At 42.1% G+C, this 25,959-nt stretch overlaps 1 protein-coding gene across 1 annotated transcript in view; it reads left to right on the top strand.

Moving 5' to 3' along the window:
* LOC132832167 (C-C chemokine receptor type 3-like) overlaps positions 1–22,768 on the top strand; it is a 41,609-nt gene extending 18,841 nt beyond the window's left edge. Inside the window, exon 3 of the mRNA XM_060849916.1 lies at positions 21,345–22,768. Coding sequence (XP_060705899.1) covers positions 21,345–22,529 — 1,185 coding nt within the window. The 3' untranslated portion in view covers positions 22,530–22,768. The remainder of the gene's footprint in view (positions 1–21,344) is intronic.
* Positions 22,769–25,959: the final 3,191 nt, after the last annotated feature.

The raw sequence follows: 25,959 nt of genomic DNA on the forward strand, positions 1-25,959 counted from the left end.
CAACAAAGAACTGATGCTGCTGGAGATCTGAAACAAAGACTGAACTTGCTGGAGAAACTCAACAGATCTAGCAGCATCTGTGGGAAGGAAGCTTTAAAAGAACGAATTCTAAAATATATTCTTAGGCTAGTGGCTGGCTCCTTCTATTGAGGAAACAAAGATAGTCTTCCTCTCAAGGTAATGTTCTTGATCAGGAAGCTGTCTTGGTTGTGTAACCCGAGCCCATGGTCTCGGGAGACAGGTGTACTTTCTATCAGGTCTGGGTTTCCTTTGTGCACTCCTGTCCTGAGAGATAACTGCCCCTTGGAAAATGTATTGTCTTCCAGCCCCATTCCACTCAATCTGCGTCTCCACTGATCAATAACCGTGTTAATTCCAGTGCTTCCTACCGGGTCCTGAAAGATTCAAGTGCTCACAATGTTTGTTTGTTCTTCTTTACCTTTTGTTCTTCGTCCATTCTTTTCCTGGCCATCATCTTTTGCTCTCTGTTGTGGCAAAAGAGGAGGGTACATTGGTGTGAACATTGTCCACTTTCCATTAAAGAGGCAGGACGCTGCATTGGTTTGAAGGGTTTCTACCGAGACTATTATAGGATGGAGCCGATGGCCTCATACTAACCTCAGCATCTCCCATGATGAAAGCAGAGGGTAGCCATCAGCTACATGGCCTGCCTCCTGTAGAGAGGGAACTTCTTGCTGGCTGCAATGTTTTCCCATGTTCCCCGACACACACAAAACGTATGCACACGTCTCTCCTGTGATAGGACTAACTGAATTAGGGGAAAGGTGACATAGAAGCAGGCATGAACATATAGTCAAATGAGGGACTTATTCCTTCGAGCCTGTTCCATCATTCAATAAGATCGTAGATGATCTGGTTAACAAAGTTATTAATGTTGTATTATTGCTTTCAAAGTGGTTTTACTTACTTATAAGTCATCACATGACCAGAGTCCACAGTTTCTCTGCACTGTAGTACCCAGGGTCAAAGTTGTGTCTATAGATTACTAGATGCTGTTGATATGTAGGTTAATTTGATCTTAGAGTAGGATAAAAGATTGGAAAAATGAGAAAAAAGGGCCAAAGAGCTATACTATTAGTTTTAGATGTAAATAAACCCTGAAGAAATCTTCAAATAAATGTGATTCAGATATTCCATTTGTGTTCCGTACCGAGTGCACAAGGAACTGTCATATGGTGTACAGTGATGACTGTCTCTTTAAAGAAAAAGAGAACAAAGAAAGGTTGAAGACGAACTGAAGCAGCGAAAACACCCCACAGCAATCCAGAAATCCCCGCGCTCCAGAAAGCAGAAGAAAATAAGGCTTTCGTGACATACTGAGAACTTCTGCACTTGCCAGGTCCTTGCAGGCTGTCAATTGAGTCAGGATCATGCTATTTAAAATATAAAGGGTCATCAGACACCATGCCGTGTGGGAGCTGAATATGACCACAACAGCACAGACACTGACCCAATGGAGAATCTGCATTCTCCCTCATCATTTGCTTCCAAGAGGCAAATCCAGGTTGTTGTGTTAAACTGAAACACAACAGTGTTTAACACACTGTAGTATAACAGGCACAAATGGCAGCAGGGGGATTTGAACCCATGCCTCCTAAGAGACTAGAACCTTAATCCAGTGCCTTAGACCATTCAGCCACACTGCATCAGCGATCAGATCAATTTTCCTTTGTGTGAATCCAAGGAAAGCAATGGGACCAGACGGAGTACCAGGCCGTGCACTCAGAACATGTGCAGATCAACTGGCAGAGGTCTTCTCGGACATCTTCGACCTCTCCCTGCAGCAGGCCACTGTCCCTGCCTGTTTTAAGAGGACCAACATCATCCCTAAGAAGGCTTATGCAGCATGTCTCAATGACTACCACCCAGTGGCTCTAACTCAGTGGCTCTTTCTGGGCGGCACGGTGGCACAGTGGTTAGCACTGCTGCCTCACAGCGCCTGAGACCCGGGTTCAATTCCCGACTCAGGCGACTGACTGTGTGGAGTTTGCACGTTCTCCCCGTGTCTGCGTGGGTTTCCTCCGGATGCTCCGGTTTCCTCCCACAGTCCAAAGATGTGCGGGTCAGGTGAATTGGCCATGCTAAATTGCCCGTAGTGTTAGGTAAGGGGTAAATGTAAGGGTATGGGTGGGTTGCGCTTCGGCGGGTCGGTGTGGACTTGTTGGGCCGAAGGGCCTGTTTCCACACTGTAAGTAATCTAATCTAATCTCAGTGGTCATGAAGTGCTTTGAAAGGCTGGTCATGGCATTAATCAACTCCAGCCTCCCCACTACTCTTGACTCATTCCAATTTGCCTACCAGACAAACAGATCCATGTCAGATGCCGTATCACTTGTGCTTCATTCCTCCCCGGAAATCTTGACACCAAGAACAGCTATGTAAGAATCCTACTCATCGACTACAGTTCAGCCTTCAATACTATTATCCCCTCAAGACATCCTGCCTGTTTTCTTATTTTTAAGTAAGTAAAACCACTTTGAAAGCAATAATACAACATTAAAACTTAGTGATCTCAGCCTAAGCCCCACTCTCTGCAACTGGATCCTCAGTTTCCTGTCCCATAGGCCACAATCAGTGAAGATTGGGGACAATATTTCTTCCTCACTAACACTCAACATTGGAGCCCCCAGGGGTGTGTACTCAGCCCCGAATGTACTCACTGTATACCCATGACTGCGTCACCAAATACCAGACTAATGCCATTTACAAGTTCACTAATGACACCACCATAGTCAATCGAATCTCAGATGGCAATGAAACAGACTACCAACAGGAGGTGGAAGACCTGGAAAAATGGTGCACTGAGAACAACCTAGCTCTCAATGCTGGCAAAACCAAGGAACTCATTATTGATTTTCGGTGGGATGTTACTCATGCCCCTGTACGCATTAACAGCACAGAGGTGGAACGAGGGAGAGTGTCAAGCTCCTGGGAGTGGTCATCCATAACAAGCTTTCTTAGACTCTTCATGTGGATGTGCTGGTTGCAAAGGCTCAACAACGTCTCTTCTTTCTCAGGCAGCCGAAGAAATTTGGCATGACTCTTGCCAATTTTTATAGGTGTACCATCGAAAACATTCTGTCTGGATGTATCACCACCTGATATGGCAAATGTAACATTCAAGATCAGAAATGGTTACAGAGAGTGGTGAATTCGGCCTGGACAATCACATAGGCTAACCTCCCATCTATAGAATCCATCTACCAGGCCCCCTGTCAAGAAAAGGCCGCCACCCTTCTCAAAGATCCATCCCACCCTGGCAATGTTTTTCTACAACTTCTACCATTGGGGAGAAGGTACAGAAGCCTGAACATACACATCAGCTGGTTTTGCAGCAGTTTCTATCCTACTGTTGTTAGAATACTGAATGGACTCACAAATTCACAAGCAGGGGCCTGTACCTGTATTTTTGTTTTTGCCACTGTTTACCTATTATTTACTTATCTTTGCTACCTAACTGTGTAATCTGCCTGTATCGCTCATAAGACAAAGGTTTTCAATGTGCCTCAATACACGTGACAATAAATTCAATTCAATCAAGTTCAATTCAAAGGAAACAAAAATGTGCAAATTTAATTGGGATAACAGCAACTTTTAACAGCAAATAGAAAAAAAAGTTCTAAGTGTAGTGCTGAAGGCACACAAAATTCAGAAGAAAACAAATTAAGAATCAGACAGCAGGTAGCACACTGAATACTTTGTTACAATTACAAATGAAATGTCCCCGTAACAGGAAAGGTTAAACCACCACTAGTCATCTCTCTCTGATGGAAGCGCTGTGGTGAAAGAATTGTGGTGACTGTCTTTGTCGAGTTTGCACACCCTCCCTCTGTCTGCTCTGGAATATTCCACAGTCCAAAGATGTGTAGGTTAGGTGGATTGACCATGCTAAATCATTCATTAGTATCCAGGGATGTGCAAGCTAGGTGGATTATCCATAAGAAAAGCAAGGTTACAGGGATGAGTGGGTCTGGGTGGGATGTTCTTCAGAGGGTTGGTGTAGACTCAATGGGACACACTACCCTTTGTGAGAAAAATTTCCCTCACCCATCTCTTATAAAAATGTGCCCCCCACACCTTGAACCTGTATCCCCTAGTAATTGGCTCCCCCATCCTGGAAAAAGTCTCATTGTTTCCTCTCTATCCATGCCATTCACAATCTTATAAATTTGTATTAAATCATTCTCAACCTCTTGCATTCCAGTGAAAACAAACCCAGTCTATCCAACCTTTCTTCATTGCTAAAATCCCCCACATCAGGCAACATCCTGGTAAACCTTTTCTGTACCCTTTCCAAAGCATCCACATCTTTCTTGTAGTGTGGTGACCAGAACAGTACACAATATTCAAAGTGTGGCTCAGCTAAAGTACTATAAATCTGCAGCAGAACTTGTCTATTCTTATACTCAATGCCCCTTCCAATGAAGGCAAGCCTGCCATAGGCCTTTTTTACTCCCTTATCTACCTGAATTGTCAGTGAGCTGTGGATTTGCACACTTAGATCCCTCTGCATATATACTCCTAAGGGTTTTGCCATTCATAGTATAATTTCCACTTGTACTTCCAAAATGCATCACCTCACATTTGTCTGGATTAAACTTGACCTGCCATTTTTCTGCCCATGCCTCTGACTGATCTATACCCAGCTGTATTCTCTGACAATCCTCCTCACTGTCCGCAACTCCACCAATCTTTGTATCGTCTACAAATCTACTAATTAGACCAACTACGTTTTCTTCCAAATCATTTACGTGGACCACAAACAGTAAAGATCCCAGCACTGATCTCTGTTAACACTACTGACCACTGACCTCGATTCTGAAACCACCCTTCCACCACTATCTCCTATGACTAAGCCAGTTCTGTATCCTTCTTGCCAGCTTACCCCAATACCGCGTGACTTAATCTTTTGTACCAGTCTGCCATAAGGGACCTTGTCAAAGGCTTTACGGAAATCCAATATCAACTGTTTTTCCCTCATCTATCAACTTTGGCACCTTCTCAAAAAACTTGATCAAATTAGTGAGGTACAACCCCCCCAGCACAAAACTATGCTGTCTATTACTGGTAAATCCTCTTGCTTCCATAGATCTGGTCTCTGAGAATCGTTTCCAATAATTTCCCTACCACCAACATGAGACTCACAGGCCTGGAATTTCCCAGATTATCCTTGTTACCCTTCGTAAATAATGCTACTACATTGGCTATTCTCCAGTCCTCTGGGACTTCACTTGTGGCCACAAGGATACCAAGATGTCTGTCAACGTTCCAGCAATTTGTTCTCTTGCCTCGCACAATATTCTGGGATACATCCCATCAGGACTCAGGGATTTATCTACCCGAGTACTTTTTAAGACACTCAACACCTCTTCCTTTTTAATAGCAACTTTGTCTAGAAATTCGACAATCTCTTACCAGAGATCATCCTGCACCAATTCCTTCTTTTCGGTGAATATTGACACAAAGTATTCATTTAGGACCTCAACTCCTTCCTCTGGCTCGACACATCGATTCTTTTCTTAGAGCTTGAGTGAGCCAACCCTTTCCCTGTCTACCTTCATGCTTTCTATATATGTATAAACATATATATGTGATTCTCCTTAATCCTGCTTGCTAATGACCTATCATGACTCCTTTTAGCAATCCTAACGTCTTGTTTAAATTCCTTTCTACTTTCCTTATATACTTTAAGGGCTTTGGCAGTTCCCATCCTCTTAGCCCTTATGTATGCTTCCTTTTCCTTTTGACCAAGGTCATAACATCCTTGGTCATTCAAGGTTCACGTAACCTGCCATACTGACTCTTCATTCTTGCAGGAACATGCTGCTCCTGAACTCTTATCAACTACCATTTGAAATACTCCCACATGTCCAACGTGGATTTTCCCTCAAACAGGCACCTCCAATCAAAATTCTCCAGCTCCTGCCTAATATTGTTGTCATTCGCTTTCCCCCAATTTAACACCTTCACCCAAGGACTGCTGTTATCCCTATCCATTAGTATCTTAAAATTCACAGTATTATTGTCACTACTCATGAAATGCTCCCCCACTGAAACTTCAGTCACCTGGCCGGGCTCATTTCCTAAAACCAGGTCCAGTTTAAACCCTTGCCTGGTTGGACTATTTAAATACTGTGTCAGGAAACCTCCTGAATGGTCTTTACAAATTCTGCCCCATCCAAGCCCCTAGCATGAAGTAAGTCCCAGTCAACACAGAGGAAGTTAAAGTCACACACTACAACAGCCCTGATGTTTTTACATCTTTCCAAAATCTGTCCACATATTCTGTCTATCTCCTGCTGGTTTCTGGGAGGTCTGTAGTGTTTGAAATAGGTGATTGCCTCAACACCTATGAAAAAAATTTCAAAAGGACCGCTTGGAAATAAAGAAAGGTTACATCATTAATTTACTGAGAGCAGATGGCAGAAATTCTTTTCCTGAAATTGTGATTGAGAAAATTACTTAAAGTTTAAGTACATATGAGAAATTCAGGGGGGTAAATACAATTACATTTTTAATTTTATTTTGTAACAAGAGCCAACGGAGACAGTCTTGTTGGTTTTAAGTTAAAAATCACACAACACCAGGTTATAGTCCAACAGGTTTAATTGGAAGCACACTAGCTTTCAGAGCACAACTCCTTCACTGGGTAATTCTACCATCTGATGAAGGAGCAATGCTCCGAAAGCTAGTGTGCTTCCAATTAAACCTGTTGGACTATAACCTGGTGTTGTGTGATTTTTAACTTTGTACACCCCGGTCCAACACTGGCATCTCCAAATCATGTTGGTTTTAATTTGCATCAAATAAAAGGGGAAAGTTTATTTGGGAAGAAATTAATGACAACTGATGAAGCCTATCAGCCCAATTGCACTCCTGAGGCTGAACAAAAATGAAAAGCTCAGGCCTTTTGTTGTCAATTTTAAATGTGGATTCCTGATGAAGGGCTTATGCTCGAAACGTCGAATTCTCTATTCCTGAGATGCTGCCTGGCCTGCTGTGCTTTGACCAGCAACACATTTGCAGCTGTGATCTCCAGCATCTGCAGACCTCATTTTTTACTCGAAAATTTTAAATGTGGGATAACTTTGCAGAAAAAGAAAAGTCAAGTATAACTTAGCAAATTACTTTTGAGAAAATTGTATGCTTTTTTTTGAATCTTGGCAGAATTTTGGTAATGTTTAAAATCACACAATAATATTTGATTTCAGTTTTAAAGGCATTGTGAAAACATGATTTTAAAAAAACAAATAATCTGGACAGTAAGGTTTCTCCAAAGCTTCTGGATCAGATAGAATAGCAATTGATGGATTGGCTCATTTAGAATTAATGAACAGTGATTGGGAAAAAGTGACAACGCACCATATGAAAATGGAAATTATTCTCTTGGGGTGTAGTTACTTGGAATATATCAAGTGAAAGGAAAATACTCATGAAATTAAATCATTAGATTAGATTAGATTACTTACAGTGTGGAAACAGGCCCTTCGGCCTAACAAGTCCACACCGACCCGCCGAAGCGCAACCCACCCATACCCCTACATTTACCCCTTACCTAACACTACGGGCAATTTTAGCATGGCCAATTCACCTGACCTGCACATTTTTGGACTGTGGGAGGAAACCGGAGCACCCGGAGGAAACCCACGCAGACACGGGGAGAACGTGCAAACTCCACACAGTCACCTGAGGCAGGAATTGAACCCAGGTCTCTGGCACTGTGAGGCAGCAGTGCTAACCACTCTGCCACCGTGCCACCATTAGATTACTTACAATGTGGAAACAGGCCCTTCGGCCCAACAAGTCCACACCAATCCACCGAAGCGCAACCCACAGACCCATTCCCTTACATTTACCCCTTTACCTAACACTACGGGCAATTTAGCATGGCCAATTCACCTAACCTGCACATTTTTGGACTTTAGGAGGAAACCCATGCAGACACGGGGAGAATGTGCAAACTCCACACAGTCAGTCGCCTGAGGTGGGAATTGAACCCGGGTCTCTGACGCCGTGAGGCAGCAGTGCTACCAGTGTGCCACCGTGCCACCCACTCAATCATATCAGCTTTCTCTTGGAGATACGTAAGCTTTTGCCTATGAATTTTCTACAAGAGCTGAGTTGGATGATTTGGCCATTACCAGAATGTTGGGACCAGGCAGGAAGGATACATATTCTGGATCAGTGGTGACTGATGACACTGCCAGTTCGCAAGGCGGCCAGGTCTGTCAATCAAAAGTTGGCGCAGAGGCAGAGCGGAAGAATCGGACATCGCACAGAGCCGTGGCAATAGGGGACTCCATCGTGAGAGGAACTGACCGGGGTTTTTGTGGCAGCAGACGGGATTTAAGGATGGGGTGTTGCCTTCCTGGTGCCAGGGTGAAAGACATCGCGGACAGAGTGCAGGAAATCCTCAAGGACGAGGGTGAAGAGCCAGAGGTGGTGGTACATGTCGGCACAAATAATGTCGGAAAGAAGAGGAGGAACATACTACAGCGGGACTTCGGAGAACTAGGAAGAAGGCTGAAAAGCAGAAGGTCCAAGGTGGTTATCTCCGGTTTGCTTCCAGTTCCTCCGGCTGGTGAGGTCAGAAACAGGGAGATAATGGACTTGAATGTGCGGTTGGAGAACTGGTGCAGGAAGCAAGGATTTAAGTTCTTGAATCACTGGGGTATATTTTGTGGTAAGCATAAATTCTACAAGAGAGACGGTTTGCACCTTAATAGGTTAGGGACCAGCATTCTGGCAGGCAGGTTTTCTACTGCAACACCGCTACATTTAAACTAAGTAGCGCGGGGGAGGGGACAAACTGGATGTTTAAAAAGGAAAATGAAGGGAAAGTTAGAACAGGAGAAGTCAAGAAAGACAACTGTATCAATGAAGCAGAAAATTCGGAAAGGGATCATGCTGTAAGGTTGAGTGAAATAGGGATTGATGGGAAGGGTGAGAGCAGTAACAAATTAAAAATACTGTAAATGAACGCACAAAGCATTAGACATAAGATGGATGAGCTTGAGGCTCTTTTGAAAATTGGCAGATACGATATTGTGGGGATAACTGAGACGTGGCTTCAAATGGACAGGGCCTGGGAAATGAATATTCAAGGCTACACGTGCTATCGTAAGGACAGACTGACGGGCAGAGGGGGTGGGGTGGCCTTGTTGGTAAGGGAGGATATTCAGTCCCTTGCGCGGAGGGACCTAAAGTCAGGGGATGTAGAGTCAGTGTGGATAGAGCTGAGAAATTCTAAGGGTAAAAAGACCCTCTTGGGAGTCATCTACAGGCCCCCAAACAGTAGTCTGGATGTCGGATGTAAGTTGAATCAGGAGCTGAAATTGGCTTGTGGTAAAGATGTTACTCCAGTTGTTATGGGGGATTTCAACATGCAGGTAGACTGGGAGAATCAGGATGGTATTGGACCTCAAGAAAGAGACTTTGTGGAGTGCCTCAGAGATGGATTCTTAGAGCAGCTGGTGCTGGAGCCGACCAGGGAGAAGGCAATTCTGGATCTGGTATTGTGTAACAAACCAGAATTGGTCAGAGATCTCGAAGTGAAGGAGCCATTGGGAAGTAGTGACCATAATACATTAAGCTTCAATCTGCAATTTGAGAGGGAGAGGGTACAGTCGGAAGTGACAGTACTTCTGTTGAATAAAGGGAACTATGGAGCTATGAGGGAGGAGCTGGCCAAAGTTCAATGGTGCAATACCTTAGCAGGGATGACCGTGGAGGAACAATGGCGGATATTTCTGTGTATAATGCAGGATCAGTTCATTCCAAAAAGGAAGAAAGATCCCAGGAGGAGGCATGGGCAGCCATGGCTGATGAGGGAAGTTAAGAAACATATAAAGTTAAAAGAGAAAAAGTATAACATAGCAAAGATAAGTGGGAAAACAGAGGACTGGGAAGCTTTTAAAGAACAACAGAGGATTACTAAGAAGGAAATACGCAGAGAAAAAATGAGGTATGAAGGTAAACTGGCCAATAATATAAAGGAGGATAGTAAAAGTTTTTTTAAGTATGTGCAAGGCAAAAAAATAGTTAGGACTAAAATTGGGCCCTTGAAGATAGAAACAGGGGAATATATTACGGGGAACAAAGAAATGACGGAAGAATTAAATGGGTACTTCAGATCTGTGTTCACTGGGGAAGACACAAGCAATCTCCCTGAGGTAACAGTAGCTGAAGGACCTGAACTTAAGGGAATCTATATTTGCCAGGATTTGGTGTTGGAGAGACTGTTAGGTCTGAAGGTGATAAGTCTCCGGGATCTGATGCTCTACATCCCAGGGTACTGAAGGAGGTGGCTCGGGAAATCGTGGATGCGTTGGTGATTATTTTCCAGAGTTCGATAGATTTGGGGTCGGTTCCTGAGGATTGGAGGGTGGCTAATGTTATACCACTTTTTAAGAAAGCTGGGAGAGAGAAAGCAGGAAATTATAGACCAGTTAGTCTGACCTCAGTGGTGGGAAAGATGCTGGAGTCTATTATAAAGGATGAAATTACGGCACATCTGGATAGTAGTAACAGGATAGGTCAGAGTCAGCATGGATTTATGAAGGGGAAATCATGCTTGACTAATCTACTGGAATTTTTTGAGGATGTAACTCTGAAGATGGACGAGGGCGATCCAGTAGATGTAGCGTACCTGGACTTTCAGAAAGCTTTTGATAAAGTCCCACACAGGAGGTTAGTGAGTAAACTTAGGGCGCATGATATTGGGGGCAAAGTGCTAGATTGGATTGAAAATTGGTTGGCTGATAGGAAACAAAGGGTAGTGATAAACGGCTCCATTTCGGAATGGCAGGCAGAGACCAGTGGGGTACCGCAGGGATCCGTGCTGGGACCACAGCTTTTTACAATATATGTTCATGATATAGAAGATGGTATCAGCAATAACATTAGCAAATTTGCTGATGATACAAAACTGGGTGGCAGGGTGAAATGTGATGAGGATGTTAGGAGATTACAGGGTGACCTGGACAAGTTAGGTGAGTGGGCAGATGCATGGCAGATGCAGTTTAATGTGGATAAATGTATGGTTATCCACTTTGGTGGCAAGAACAGGAAGACAGATTACTACCTCAATGGAATTAATTTAGGTAAAGGGGCAGTACAGAGAGATCTGGGTGTTCTTGTACACCAGTCAATGAAGGCTAGCATGCAGGTACAGCAGGTAGTGAAGAAGGCTAATAGCATGCTAGCCTTCATAACAAGAGGAATTGAGTATAGAAGCAAAGAGGTGCTTCTGCAGCTGTACAGGGCCCTGGTGAGACCACACCTGGAGTACTGTGTGCAGTTCTGGGGTCTCCAAATTTGAGGAAAGACATTCTGGCTATTGAGGGAGTGCAGCGTAGGTTCACGAGGTCAATTCCTGGAATGGAGGGATTACCTTATACTGAAAGACTGAAGTGACTGGGCTTGTATACCCTTGAGTTTAGAAGACTGAGAGAGGATCTGATTGAGACATATAAGATTATGAAAGGATTGGACACTCTGGCAGCAGGAAACATGTTTCCGCTGATGGGTGAGTGCCGAACCAGAGGACACAGCTTAAAAATACGGGGTAGACCATTTAGGATAGAGATGAGGAGAAACTTCTTCACCCAGAGAGTGGTGGCTGTGTGGAATGCTCTGCCCCAGGGGGCAGTGGAGGCCCAGTCTCTGGATGCATTTAAGAAAGAGTTGGATAGAGCTCTCAAAGATAGTGGAATCAAGGGTTATGGAGATAAGGCAGGAAGCGGATACTGATTAGGAATGATCAGCCATGATCATATTGAATGGTGGTGCAGCTCGAAGAGCTGAATGGCCTACTCCTGCACCTATTGTCTATTGTCTATTGTCTATTGGTGCTGGAAGAGCACAGAAGTTCAGGCAGCAGCCAACGAATCCTCTTGCAAGGATGCCTGCCTTGAAGACGTTTTCCTCCTCTTTCTACAAGAATCTCAGGGAGTCCCTCTCCCACTGCAACTCCCAGGCCATTTCCTCTGCCCTGAAGCTCTTCAACCATGTCATGGATTTCGCTGCTCATTGGATGCTGCCTGAACTGCTGTGCTCTTCCAGCACCACTGATCCAGAATCTGGTTTCCAGCATTTGCAGTCATTGTTTTTACCAGGGAGGATACATATGCATCCCCACCAATTTCGGGTATTTTGAAAAGGTCATCTGGAGGTTAAGAGTGCATGGCATGATCTTGGGATACCTATTTAAGTGTGCAGAAACAATTATTACAACTGAAATAACTAACTTGAGGAGATGCACGGTGAAATTGCATTGAAGAATGGGCCTCAGACATGTACATCTACTTAACAAAATGGTTATTGTGGCCTGGAAGAGCACAAAATTATAGTTCAAGTGATGAAGCTCATAATCCACAGAGAAACTGACTTTAAAACAATGAAAGTGGTATTGATGAGAAGGTAAAAACTAAAGTAAAATGTATCAGGACAGTCAGAGACTAAGAAGGAAATACTTAAGAAATCCACAAGATGGGTTGAGATGAAGGGTAAACTGAAGAATCATTTCTATCCAACTGCAATCCATCACTGAATGTAATATAGCCAGCTACAAAATGAGCCAATGAAGAGAGGAGAATTCCAACAATCCAAGGCAATGGTTGGTCCGAATCTATCTAGGTCAGAGACCTTGGGGCTAGACCAATGGCCAAAAAGGGGAAACTGTTATATTTTGAGGTTCCTGAAAAACTGAAGTTCCCTAATATTTACTATCTAGCATGAAATTTCTTTCTAACAGCTTCTACAGCATCACTTTTTCAAACTCTAGCATATGAAAACAAAGTCAAGAATTACAAAATACTGAGGTCACGATGCCCAACAATTCATCTGGTGCCAAATGCATCCTATCATCAGTGTGTCATTTTTTTAAAAATAAGCTACGAAAGAATAGCAAAGTTACCCTCATACTAGGACTGGCAAGGGGATAATGATCATTCAGTGTCATGAGTGTCTGTACCATGGCCATTGCTTAAAAGGGTTCAGATGATTGATGAACACAGAGAAAATAACCTGCCCCCCTGAAATGTGAGGCAACAATAAATGCCAGGCTCTGAGAGAGCAGGACAGGAGACACCAGAGAGAAGACTGGAAAGGCTACGTCGATTCCACACTGGGGTAACCACACTCGGGTAACAACACTGGAGCCAAGACAGTTCAGAAGCCAGATTCTACACCCGAGCCAGGTCAAATCCAACTGGAGTATTCATAGAATCCCTACAGCGTGGAAGCAGGCCATTCGGTCCATCGAGTCCACACCGACCCTTTGAAGAACATCCCACCCAGACCCAGACCCCTATCCTATCCCTCTAATTCTGCCTTTCCCATGGCTAATCCACCTCGCCTGCATATCCCTTGGATGCTGTGGGCAATTTAGCATGGCCAACCATCTAACTTGCACACCTTTAAACTGCGGGAGGCAACCTATGGGAAACACGCGTAGACATGGTGAGAACGTGCAAACCCCACACAGACAGTCACCCGAAACTGGAATCAAACCCAGATCCCTGCTTTGCTATTTGGGATTGCAAGATTCCAAACCGACCGGCTGGCAAAAAAAAACAGTTGTCATGGAAACCAATCACAAATTACTGGAGATGATTGACAGAAGCACCCACCTGACCCCTGGTAAAGATACAGGGAGCACAACTTTGACATCTGCTCCAACTTGCTACAAGAGTGGCCACCTGACATACACTTTGCCAAGCCCAGACAAGGATGCAAACATTGCATCGGATCCACAAGCAGACAGCACAAACACAAGATGGCTGACATGGGGGCTCCAAATGGTTCTATTTCATCAATGTGAACAATATCAATTAGAAACTGCTGATAAGCAACAAGTGGAGGTATTGTGGAGAGCACTCATAGAGGGATGGCCTGAGGATAGTAGCCCTACTCCTTGCTCTAGGCAGCCCAGCTACAAGACTCATCAGCTCCAAAGATGAATCAGAGTAACATCTCGGAACAGGTTGATTAAAAAAATATCTGGAGGGGTGGCCTGACATGATAAATGGAATGCCCATCACCCTATTTTAAACAATACTTTTATTCACAGTTATGATTTATGGTGTAAATTTGATTTTAATTTCTCCAACTGTTTTTACTACCTGGAATACACGGCAACACTTTCTGCAACAGATGGATGATGGGATTTTCTAACAGAGTTTATGTGGGAGTCTTTTCTGCAATCTTATGAATTCATTTTGTGAGGTAAGGAAGATGCAGTAGCACATTTGAGTTGTCAGTGTTTAACATAAGCATTGGAGTAAATTATCTTTATACGTAAATTATGCAGGGAAATATTTACATTTTGGATTTCTTTTAACTCATCAGCCTGAAAACCAAAGGTTGTTCTTTAACAATTATCTAGTTTTTAGTCATTTCCTCATTCTATGATGATGGGCTGTATCTTGCTGAGCTAAGAAAATGAATGTTTTGCAAGTTTCACATTGAAAGTGCACTGACTAGAAGAAGAGATACTTGAAAATGTTTGTGTTTTAAGAGGTAAGGCATTTGACCATATGTAATTAAGATATTGCTATATTTAATATGGTTTCATTGCTATTTATTAAAGTGATGTATTGAACAAGTGTTAAATTAGAAGGAAGGCCATCATTCACGGCTGTAGATGTAATGTACAAGAGGAGGTATTTGCTGTGAGTTGTATGTGCATACTTAAAGTAAAGAATCTGACAGGAAGTGACTATCTTCAACACTTTTGTCTGTGTATTTTGAAAAAGATAGTTTTTGCACAAGTTATGCATGTATTATAGGAGAAAAAGACTCTCCAAGCTTAGATATGAAATGTCTTAACAAGGATTTTAGAGGGAGGGACAATATATAAACCATGTTTGCAGATTCTTAATAAATGTGCTCATTTACTTCATGATAGAAGGAACCTGACAAGGTTTTACATATATTTTAGGAAACAAAGTACTTGGAGAGGGGTTTATGTGTGCATTAGTTGAGAGGGCATTTAAAAATGATTCCTAGACATAACTTAGAAGGGAAGATAATGTCATCCTCTTTGTAATGGCTTTTTTAAAATAAGGGATTATTGCAGGGTTTATGCAAGGTCATCAGAAGGGAAGATAATTTTCAAGGTTTGTCAATAGACTTTGGAAGTGAGAACACATAACAAAATATATATGTACATGTTATAATAATTTCAAGATAAGGTATTACATTAAAGGTTATTTTTCAAGATAGAAGGTCACAATATTGGGGCAAATGTATTAGTATGGATTGAGAATTGGTTAACACACAGAAGACAAGAGTTGGGATTTTGGGGTCTTTCTCAGGTTGGAAAGGCATAACTAGTGGAGTGCAACAAGGATTGATTCTCATGCCTCAATTATTTATGATTTAAAATCTGATTGAAGATTTGTAGCTCGGGTATCCGTTGTTGTGGTTCTGCTGCAAACGTTTCGTTCCCTGGCTAGGGAACATCATCAGTGCGGTGGGAGCCTCGTGTGAAGCGCTGCTTTGATGTTTCTTCCGGTATTTATATTGGTTTGTTCTTGCCGCTTCCGGGTGTCAGTTTCAGCTGCAGTGATTTGTATCTGGGGTCCAGGTCGATGTGTCTGTTGATGAATCATCAATGCCACACTCACAGGAATCCGATTCACACGAGAAGAAGAAAAGGATAGCCAACTCCCATTCCTAGACGTGTTAGTAGAGAGAACACCCAACGGAGAATTCACCACAAGGGTACACAGGAAACCAACACACACAGACCAAGTCTTAAACTATGAAAGTAACCACCCCAACACACACAAACGAAGCTGCATCAGGACACTATTCAAAAGGGCCACAACACACTGCAGTACACCAGAACTGCGAAAAGAGGAAGAGGAACATCTATACAAGGTATTCGCCAAAAACGGATACCCACGCAACTTTATCACCAGATGCCTAAGAGATAGACCACGGAACGAGGACATGCCACAACCAAAAGGACTAGCCACTCTACCATACGTCAGGAGTGTATCAGAACTGACAGCCAGACTACTGCGACCCTTAGGACTCATAACAGCACACAAGCCAACATCCACGCTCAGACAACAACTCACTAGAACAAAGGACCCAATACCCAGCATGAGCCAAACTAACGTAGTTTACAAAATACCATGCAAGGACTGCACAAAACACTATATAGGACAAACAGGAAGACAGCTAACAATCCGCATCCACGAACATCAGCTAGCCACAAAACGACACGACCAGCTATCTCTAGTAGCCATACACTCAGACAACCAGCAACATGAATTTGACTGGGAAAACACCACTATCATAGGACAAGCCAGACAGAGAACAGCCAGAGAATTCCTAGAAGCATGGCATTCATCCCCAAACTCCATCAATAGACACATTGACCTGGACACCATATACAAACCACTACAGCTGAAACTGACACCCGGAAACGGCAAGAACATCCATCAACAGACACATCGACCTGGACCCCAGATACAAATCACTGCAGCTGAAACTGACACCCGGAAGCGGCAAGAACAAACCAATCTAAATACCGGAAGAAACATCAAAGCAGCGCTTCACACGAGGCTCCCACCGCACTGATGATGTTCCCTAGCCAGGGAACGAAACGTTTGCAGCAAAAACTTACAGCTCGGCGAGCAGAACCACAACATCAATTATTTATGGTCTATATTAATAACTTGAAAGAGGGGCAGTGTATAATGTATCCAAATTTGCCGAAGATAGAAAAAATAGATGAGGGGACATGTTCTGATGAGGACTGAGGAATCTATAAGGCGGGAGTGCTCAAGGATCTGACAGATGGAATTTAATGTAGGAAAGTGTGAAGTCATGTGCTTTGGTAGGAAAGGTATTATTTAAAATGAAGAGAGACTCCAAGTTAAGTGCAGTGCGATGGGACCTGGGTGTGCTTGTGCATGAAACACAAAGGTTGCACGCAGGTGCATATGAATCTAAATGTAATTTTTGCAATTTTAGAGTGAGTTTAAAAAGAAGGAAGCATTGTTACAACCTTCAGGGTGTTAGTAAGTACACAGCAGAAGTAATCTATACCGTTTAGTTTCCCTGTGATAAGAAAAAGTGTATGGAAATTGAAGGCTGTTCAAAAGACACTCATGAGGCTGATTCATGAGGTGAAGAAATTGACTTATGAATGACAGCTAATCAAGTTGAGCCATTACTCATTAGAGTTTAAAAGAATGAGGGGCGCACTTGTTGAAACTGCAGGATTCTAAAGAGTTCATAGAATCCCTACAGTGTGGAAACAGGCCATTCAGCCCATCAAGTCCATGCTGACCCTCTGATGAGCATCCCACCCAAACCCACACCCCTACCCTGCCCCTGTAACTCTGCATTTCCCAGGGCTAACCCACCTAGGCTGCACATCCCAGACACTACAGGGCAATTTAGCATGTCCCATCCATTCAACCTGCACATCTTTAATTTGTCAGAAGAAACCAGAATACCCAGAGGAAGGCCACGTAGACACAGGGAGAATGTGCAAACTCCACACAGACAGTCACCTCAGGATGGAGTTGAACTCAAAAATGTGCAGGTTAGGTGAATTGGCCATGCTAGGTGCATTAGCCAGAGGGAAATGTGTCTGGGTGGGTTACTCTTCGGAGAGTTAGTATGGACTTTTTGGGCTGAAGGGCCTGTTTCCACACTGTAGGGAATCTAATCTAAAAAAATCTCAGGTCCTTGGTTGAGGAGTTATTTCCACTAGTGCAGGAGCTTCAAGCTAGGGGATATAATCACAGAGTAAAGGGACACTCATTTAAACCTGAAATGTCAAGGACCTTCAATTCAAATAGTCCACACCAACCATGTACCCAAATTAAACTGGTCCTCACTGCCTGGACTTGGCCTATATCCCTCCAAATCTTCCCTATGCATGTACTTATCCAAATGTTGCAACTGTACCTGCATCCACCATTTCCTTTGGGTGTTCATTCCCCACACAAACCACTCTCTGTGTAAAATGTTTCCCCTATTGTCTTTTTAAAATCTCTCCCTTCTCACCCTAAAATATGCCCCCTTGTCTTGAAATCCCCACCCTAGGGAAAAGACCTCTGCCATTCACCTTTTCTATACCCACATGATTGTACAAACCTCTATAAGGTCACCCCTCAACATCCTATGCTCTAGGGAAAAATGTTTCAGCCTAACCAATGTCACTCTATAACTCAAACCCTCCATTCCTGGCAATATCATGGTAAATCTCTTCTGAATCTCTCCAGCTTAATAATATTACTCCTACAACAGGGCAACCAAACTTGACATAGTACTTCAGAAAAGGCCTGACCAACGTTTTGTACAACCTCAATGTGACATCCTAACTCCTTTACTCAAAGCTCTGAGAAATGAAGGTAAGGTTCCTTAACTATCTCTATGTGAAGCAAATTTCAAAACCTCATGTACCTGAACCCCCAGGACTCTCTGATGATAGTGAGTGTCTGAAATTCTCTGTCCCAGATAGATCCTTGTGGAAGCTAGATCATTGAAAGTATTTGAAAATGAGTTGGATTGATTTTTGAAAAATCAGGGAGTTGAGGTCTATGAGGGTCCGACATAAAGGGAGAGTTGTGGTCTGGGGCAGATCAGCATGCTCTTATAGAATGGACAAGTTAAAAATCACACAACACCAGGATATAGTCCAACAGGTTTAATTTCAATGTGCTGCTCAGGTAGTTGTGGCGAATAAGACATAGAATTTATAACAAAAGATTACAGTGTCATAATATGATATATTGAACAAACCTAGATTGCTGTTAAGTCTTTCATTTTTTGGATTGGGTTGCAGGTTTCAGTTCATTAATATGTAAATCCCAGAACTTCTTTTAAGTCACATTAATTGTTGGACACCGTTCTCAAATTAAGGCAATTGGTTTAGGTGTGGTTCTGTATGTTTACTCATTGTGGAATTGGAGGCTTCCTGATTTATGTCAAGTCATCTAACCAAGATGACATTGCTTCCGATTACATATGCAAATGACATCGAAATTTAGCTCAGAGCACAAGCACCAGCACCGTTACACCCCTTGATCATGTTCTTATGGATGGATTGGGAGGAAGGCTAATCAAGTCACTTGCTCTAAATTCTGTGTGTTATGGTCCTGCTCCACAGCTACCTGATGGAGGAGCAATGCTCCAAAAGCTAGTGCTTCCAAATACACCTGTTCGATTATAACCTGGTGTTTTATGTTTTTTAAATTTGTCCCCACCCCAGTTCAATGCTGCCTCCTCCATCTTATAGAATGGGTGAGTCATAGGGGTCCAAAAGGCCACCTCTTCCGATTTCTTCTATCCTTATAACTGGTAGATAGTTAAGATGTACATAGAGATGTTAGAGGAAAAATACTTGTTAATGGCTGTAGATGCATCTTGTGTTGGATGATACCTGTCAGGATTTACTTACGTATTTCAAAGGAAATGCACTGAGTTAAATGTATACAATACTTCATTGTATCTATCCTTTAGGAAGTAAGATGCTTTAAATACTTTGAGGCACCATGTTAGAGGGGAACATGTTTGATGTTTGCACATGTTCTTTAGGAGGGAAGGCTCAGGTATTGCCTCTATATTCATTCAGAAAGGATGGAATATGGTAAGGTGTGTTCATGTATTTTATAAAGCAAGCCGACTGGCCAATTGTACCAGGTATGTGTGTGATTTAGAGGAATGCCAGTTCATAGAAACCTCTACAGTGTGGAATGGCCATTCACTCCTTCAGCCTGACCCTCCAAAGAGCAACCAGCCCCCTATCCTATCCCTACATTTCCCACAGCTAATCTACTTAGCCTGCACATCTTTGGATTGAGGGAGGAAACCGGAGTACCCAGAGTAAACCCGCAAAGACACAGCGAGAATGTGCTAACTCTACACAGTCAGTCATCCGAGGGTGGAATCGAGCCCAGGTCCCTCGTGCTGTGAGGCAGCAATACTAACTACTGAACCATCATGCCACCCTTGGTGGATTCTGTCTTTGTACTTTACAATATTAGGAGTAAGCTAAAGTTTATCCATATATTTAATTGTGTACATTAGATGAACAAGGCACTTGGAAAGGATTTCGATGTACTCTAAAATGGAGGAATCCTAACTAAATGTTTACACATGCTCAAGAAGCACAGTTAACAAATAAATTAGCATTTGACTCACAAAATGTTTTAGATTGGAAGCTCTTGATCAAGGCTTGCATCTATATTTTAGAAATGAAGTATTAGTCAAGACCAGAATATGCTATTTCAAATCACTTTTAAAAGGAGGACATTTGGGAATATTTCTTTATGAACTTTCAAAGGAACTTAATACACTCTGACAGATGGGGATGTATTTACTGTGATTTGCAAGTGTGTGATTGTAAAAAAGGTAGTTGGAAAGGGTTAGTATAACATAGGAAGAAGGGAAGTTAAGTGAAATTACTTGGCAAGTTTTTTAAAAATACTTTGTGGAAAGGGTAATCTCCAGTTAGTGTCACTACGTACTTCAGAAGCAATCATATTTGACAGTTGTAAAAGTAGATAGGAAATAAAGCTAAAAATCACACAATACCAGGTTGTAGTCCAACAGGTTTAATTGGAAGCACTAGCTATCGGAGCACTGCTCCTTCACGAAGTGGCACAAGACCTGATGAAAGAGCAGTGCTCCGAAAGCTAGTACTTCCAAGTAAACCTGTTGGACCATAACCTGGCGTTGTGTGAGTTTTAACTTTGTATACCCCAGTCCAACACCTGCACCTCCAAAAGATAGGAAATATATATTCTGCAAATATGGTTCAATTTCTGTGGCTTGTAAAAACATTTAAGCGAGACAAAGATGCAGGTTTATGGTCTATAATATAAAGATGACTGCTTATTTTCTGTGGTAATGACCTGATTACAAGGAGGTTATGGTGCCATTGTTTGGTCGCCCAAATATTGAACACCATTGATTTAAGATAAATGAAACTATACATAGTTTCCTTTTGTATTTTTCATTTAAAAAGTGATGTTTATCTAAAAGTTATCTATCCCTTTTTTAACTTGTTGATAGAAACATGGCTCATTTCCTGATCCCACCAGTGGAAGGATACATTTTGCATAGTAAGCGCAAAATAAAAAATTTGCAAGTCTCACGTTATAGGATTTCAGCAGTTTCAGCATTTCTGAAGGGAAGTTATTTTGAACACACTTAAAATTATAATTCCCAGAAATCAGGGGTTGTGTGTGGAGGGGAAACTAAAACTGGTCAAAGGAAAACCAGGAAGGCTGAAGAAGCTGTGATTCAGTCAAAACTGCTAGTAGGACATAACTCTTTTCTTCGGGCTCCAGATATTGAAAACAAAATTCCACAAACAGATTTGTTTTCCATTCTCATCCAGGAATGATCACACAAAGCTGTGCTTGAAAAATCCAGCTATGTCAACAGCAGAACCTAAAATCCATACTGACTTCGATGAATATTATGGCTACTATGACGATTATGGAAACGATTCGGAATTAATTTACTTATGTGAGAATCATGAACCCAATGCATTTGGAGCCATACTGACACCAGTTTTGTTCAGCCTCGCCTTTATTATCAGCCTGGCAGGGAACGCCCTAGTTTTGTGGGTCCTGGTGAGATATGAGAGGCTGAGGACTGTGACGGACATCTTCATTCTGAATCTGATCACTTCTGATTTACTCTTCACCTTCTCGCTCCCTTTCTGGGCTGTGGATCACACAAGAGGATGGATCTTTGGCAAGGCCATGTGCAAAATCATGAGTTCAATTTTCTTCATTGGCTACTACAGTGGGATGATGTTGCTGACACTGATGACCATCGATCGATATTTTATTGTAGTCCATCCTCTGCCTGCTGTCAGAATCAGGAAGGTCTCCTATGCCATAGCAGCCACTTCAGTCGTTTGGGGAATTAGTCTGGCAGCAACAGTCCCTGAGATGATCTTCTCTGATATTGTTGGTGATGAGGAGAACAGACTGTACTGTATCAGTGACTATCCACCTGAGAATGCTCAAATATGGGAACTGTTCGGCTATTACCTGCAAAATATCTTGTTCTTCCTCATCCCCTTTGTTGTTATTGTGTTCTGTTATTGGAGAATTCTCAACACTGTCATTAGATGTAAAGCCAGGAAGAAGCACAAGACAGTGAAACTTATCTTGTGGATTGTGGTGGTGTTCTTTGTGTGCTGGACACCTTACAATGTGGTCATCCTCTTGTTCTCTTTGGTAACATTGAAAGTCCCGGCGTTCGAAACCTGTGAGATGAACATCCACTTGACTTACATGTTTTACATTTCCCGGGACCTGGCTTATTGTCACTGCTGTCTCAACCCCTTCTTTTATGCTTTTGTGGGGACAAAGTTCAGAAACCATTTAACTTTGATCTTCAGGAAGTATTTTCCTCAGATGGGGATCCATAAGCCACCGAGACACAGACGCAGAAGTCATTATCTGAGCAGTTCAACTGACTATTCCAATGCATCTTCCACATTTAACACATATCTTTAACTTGTTCATAGACTAGTGCAAATTGAAACAAGAGATTTCAATTGTTTGCGCCCATTGATAAATCCAAACAATTCATTTTGTGTGAGGTAGATTAAACTGTTTATGATGTGAATTAACTAGGAGAAAGTGAGCACTGCAGATGCTGCAGAGCAGAGTCGAGAGCGTGGTGCTGGAAAAACACAGCAGGCCAGGCAGCATCCGAGGAGCAGGAGAATCGATGTTTCAGGCATAGAGCCAGAATTTCTGGGGAAAGATTTATGCCCGAAACATCAATTCTCCAGCTCCTCGGATGTGCCTGACCTGCTGTGCTTTTCCAGCACCACACTCTCAGCTAGTGTGGATTAATTCCAATCTAACCAATACAACATACAAATCGCAACCGCGGCAACATGAATATATCCAGCACCATTCACAAGGCAACATGCATTTATAAAGCATCTTCAAAGTTTGAGGCATTTTGCAAGTACACTACTAATCATTTTTAAAAATCATACAACACCAAATATAAACACAGGCTTATTTGGAAGCACTAGTTTTCAGAGCATTGCTCCTTCATTTTTAACTTTGTACACCTCAGTCCAACACCAGCACCTCCAAATTAATCATAATTTAACATAAAATCAAGTCAGCAAATATCATGATAGGTTACCAAAGACTTGATCAAAGAGATGGGTTTTAAGAAGCATCTTAAAGTAGGAGTGAGGACAAGAAACCCAGAGGGGAATGGGAGGAAATTCTAGAGTTTACAATCCAGGCCAAGAGTGAATGGAGCTCCCAATGACAACACGAAGGGAGGGAAGAACACAAGCTGAATCCAATCTTCTACATGGGGTAGGTCCAATCAAACCCTGTAAGCTGTGAGAATACAATTCACAATTCAAGGTCATTCCATTCAAATCCTTTACAGTGATAAGTGAGGTGATAAGGGTCCCAGCTCCATTCTAAAATCTTGAATGCATGATCTGGATTGATTCTTCACTGTAGTACTGAGGGAGCTGTCTGAATTATCATTATATATCATCAAGAGCAGGATTTTAAACACCTGGGACTCTGCTAATACCTAGTCTATACACTAAACCACATCCACTTATAACAGCGGACTACTTGCAAAAACTCAAACAATTCCATATCCAACCAAGGTCTACCTTTCTCCATTCACAGGACTTAAACTTTGAGTCCTGTCAAACACCTCCTGAAAGATTAAACATAGTCAAGTTATCTTTATCCATCAACTTAGTTACTGGCTTAGAAAATTCAACAGGTTGGTGAGAAATGGTTTTCTTTACCAAATGCCATGTTGTGGTTCTTTAATAACACAACCAGAGTATCATACCGTGCATCTCTAGCTCCTCTGCTTCATTTTAAACAGTCTGACCCCTTGCATTTTTCCACCTAGCCTGACAGAAGCTTTTGGAGTTCATTGACTTTCACATCCTGTAATCTGACACAGAGTTAGGATCAGAACTAATTGAGTCCACGAACAGCAGAATCCACCTTTGCAAACATCCCCACTGAATTCAAACAAATTAGATTTATCACAACAGCATAAGATGTTAAAAATTACTATTGTTCAATTAACTTTACTGTTTGTAGCACACTGGTTTGATAGGCCTTTTTGAATCTTAACCCATAATTATAAACCTTATTATCCTGCAGGTTGAGGAGGTAGCATTTTAAAGGCTATGGTAATCTCACTTAGCACTGATTCTACACATATGTTCAAAGGGTGTCAGAATGGTTTAAACCCCAAACTAGAGACTTTAGAAGATAATTTGAAGTGATGCTTCGGTACTATGCTTGAGCAGTGCTACATTGTTATCTCATTGCTCATATTAAAATGCACTTTATGTTATTAAACTGTAGACTAATCTACTCTTGTCACTTTACTTAGATGTTATATCATTCAGCAACATTTTCTGAACTATACAACATTTTGTTAACCATTTATTGTCTCATTAATTGGTCTCTATCTGAACAACTGTACAGTTTCTTATTAATTTGTTGGTAGAAGACATGTTATTAATTATCATAAACTCTTAAATTGTTAGCTAACTCATTGCATATTATCTCATGATATTTGATTGAGCCAATCATTATTGTACTAACTGCATTTTTCATTCAGCTGTATATTGTCTCATTAAAATTCCTATTTGTGTACTAATCATTTTCCTTATTCAACAATGCATTATACCATTAACTTATCACTATCTCAGTTATCAGATAGCCCATCAAGCTGGACATTATCTTAACAGTTGTGTGTTTTTTCAACTTCATCAAATTGCTCCTTATCTTATACATCAACACATCATAACATTACTTCTTATGTGTTGAATTATTTTTACATTATCTCACCAACAGCAACAATAATAATAATAAATACACCTTGACACAAAATCATAGCATAAGAAAATATCCCTTGGTGCTTCATAAGAAGGTAATGAATTTAAGCTTGGCACCAAATCAACAAAGAAGACAGCATGAAGATTACCATGACTGCTTCACTCTTATCTTTGTACTGATGTGCTGGGTTCCCCCATCACTGATCTGTGCTCTATCTCCACATTCTCCAGCAGACTGCTCCCCACCACCTCTGGAAGGTTATTTGTCTCTGCCTCCACTTCCACCTCCATCTATCTGCTGTTGAAGTCCTCTCACAGGTTTTTAAGATCATCAGCCAGAAGCACAGGGTGGATGATCCATCTTGGCTCTTCCACCGGGACCCTGCATCACAGATACCAGCTTTCAGCTAAATGGATCCACTCTTCGTGATATCAAGAAATGGTTAGAGCCACTGGATAGTGCAAGGTCTATGGACTCTGATAACATTCTTGCAACAATGCTGAAGACTTATGCTCCAGAACTTGTAGCACCCATAGCTGTCTGTTTCAGTACAATAAACAACACTGGCATCTACCCGATAATGTAGAAAATTACCTAGCTATGTCCTCTACACAAAAAGCATAAATCCAATCTAATCTAATTACCTCCCCATTAGTCTACTCTCAATCATCAGTAAAGTGATGAGAGGTGTCTCAATAATGCATTCAAGCAGCACCTGCTCAGCAATAACCTGCTCAGTGATGCCCAGTTTGGGTTCTGGCAGGGCCACTCAGCTCCTGACCTCATTACAGCCTTGGCTCAAATATGGGCAAAAAGAGCGGAATTCCAGAGTTGAGGTGAGAGTGACAGCCCTTGACATCAGAGGAAAACATGGGAAGATAGTTGTGATTATGGAGGTCAGGGTCATGATCATCTCTGCAGGAATTCCTCGGGGTAATGTCCTAGGTCCAACCTACTTCATCAATGTCCTTCCCTCTAACATGAGGTCAGAAAGTCGGGATGTCTGTCGATGATTGCACAATATTCAACATCACTTGAGACCCTTCAGATACTGAAGCAGTCCATGTTCAAATGTAACAAGACTTGGACG

Source organism: Hemiscyllium ocellatum, chromosome 34 (assembly GCF_020745735.1).
Source record: "Hemiscyllium ocellatum isolate sHemOce1 chromosome 34, sHemOce1.pat.X.cur, whole genome shotgun sequence".
Lineage (NCBI taxonomy): Eukaryota > Metazoa > Chordata > Chondrichthyes > Orectolobiformes > Hemiscylliidae > Hemiscyllium > Hemiscyllium ocellatum.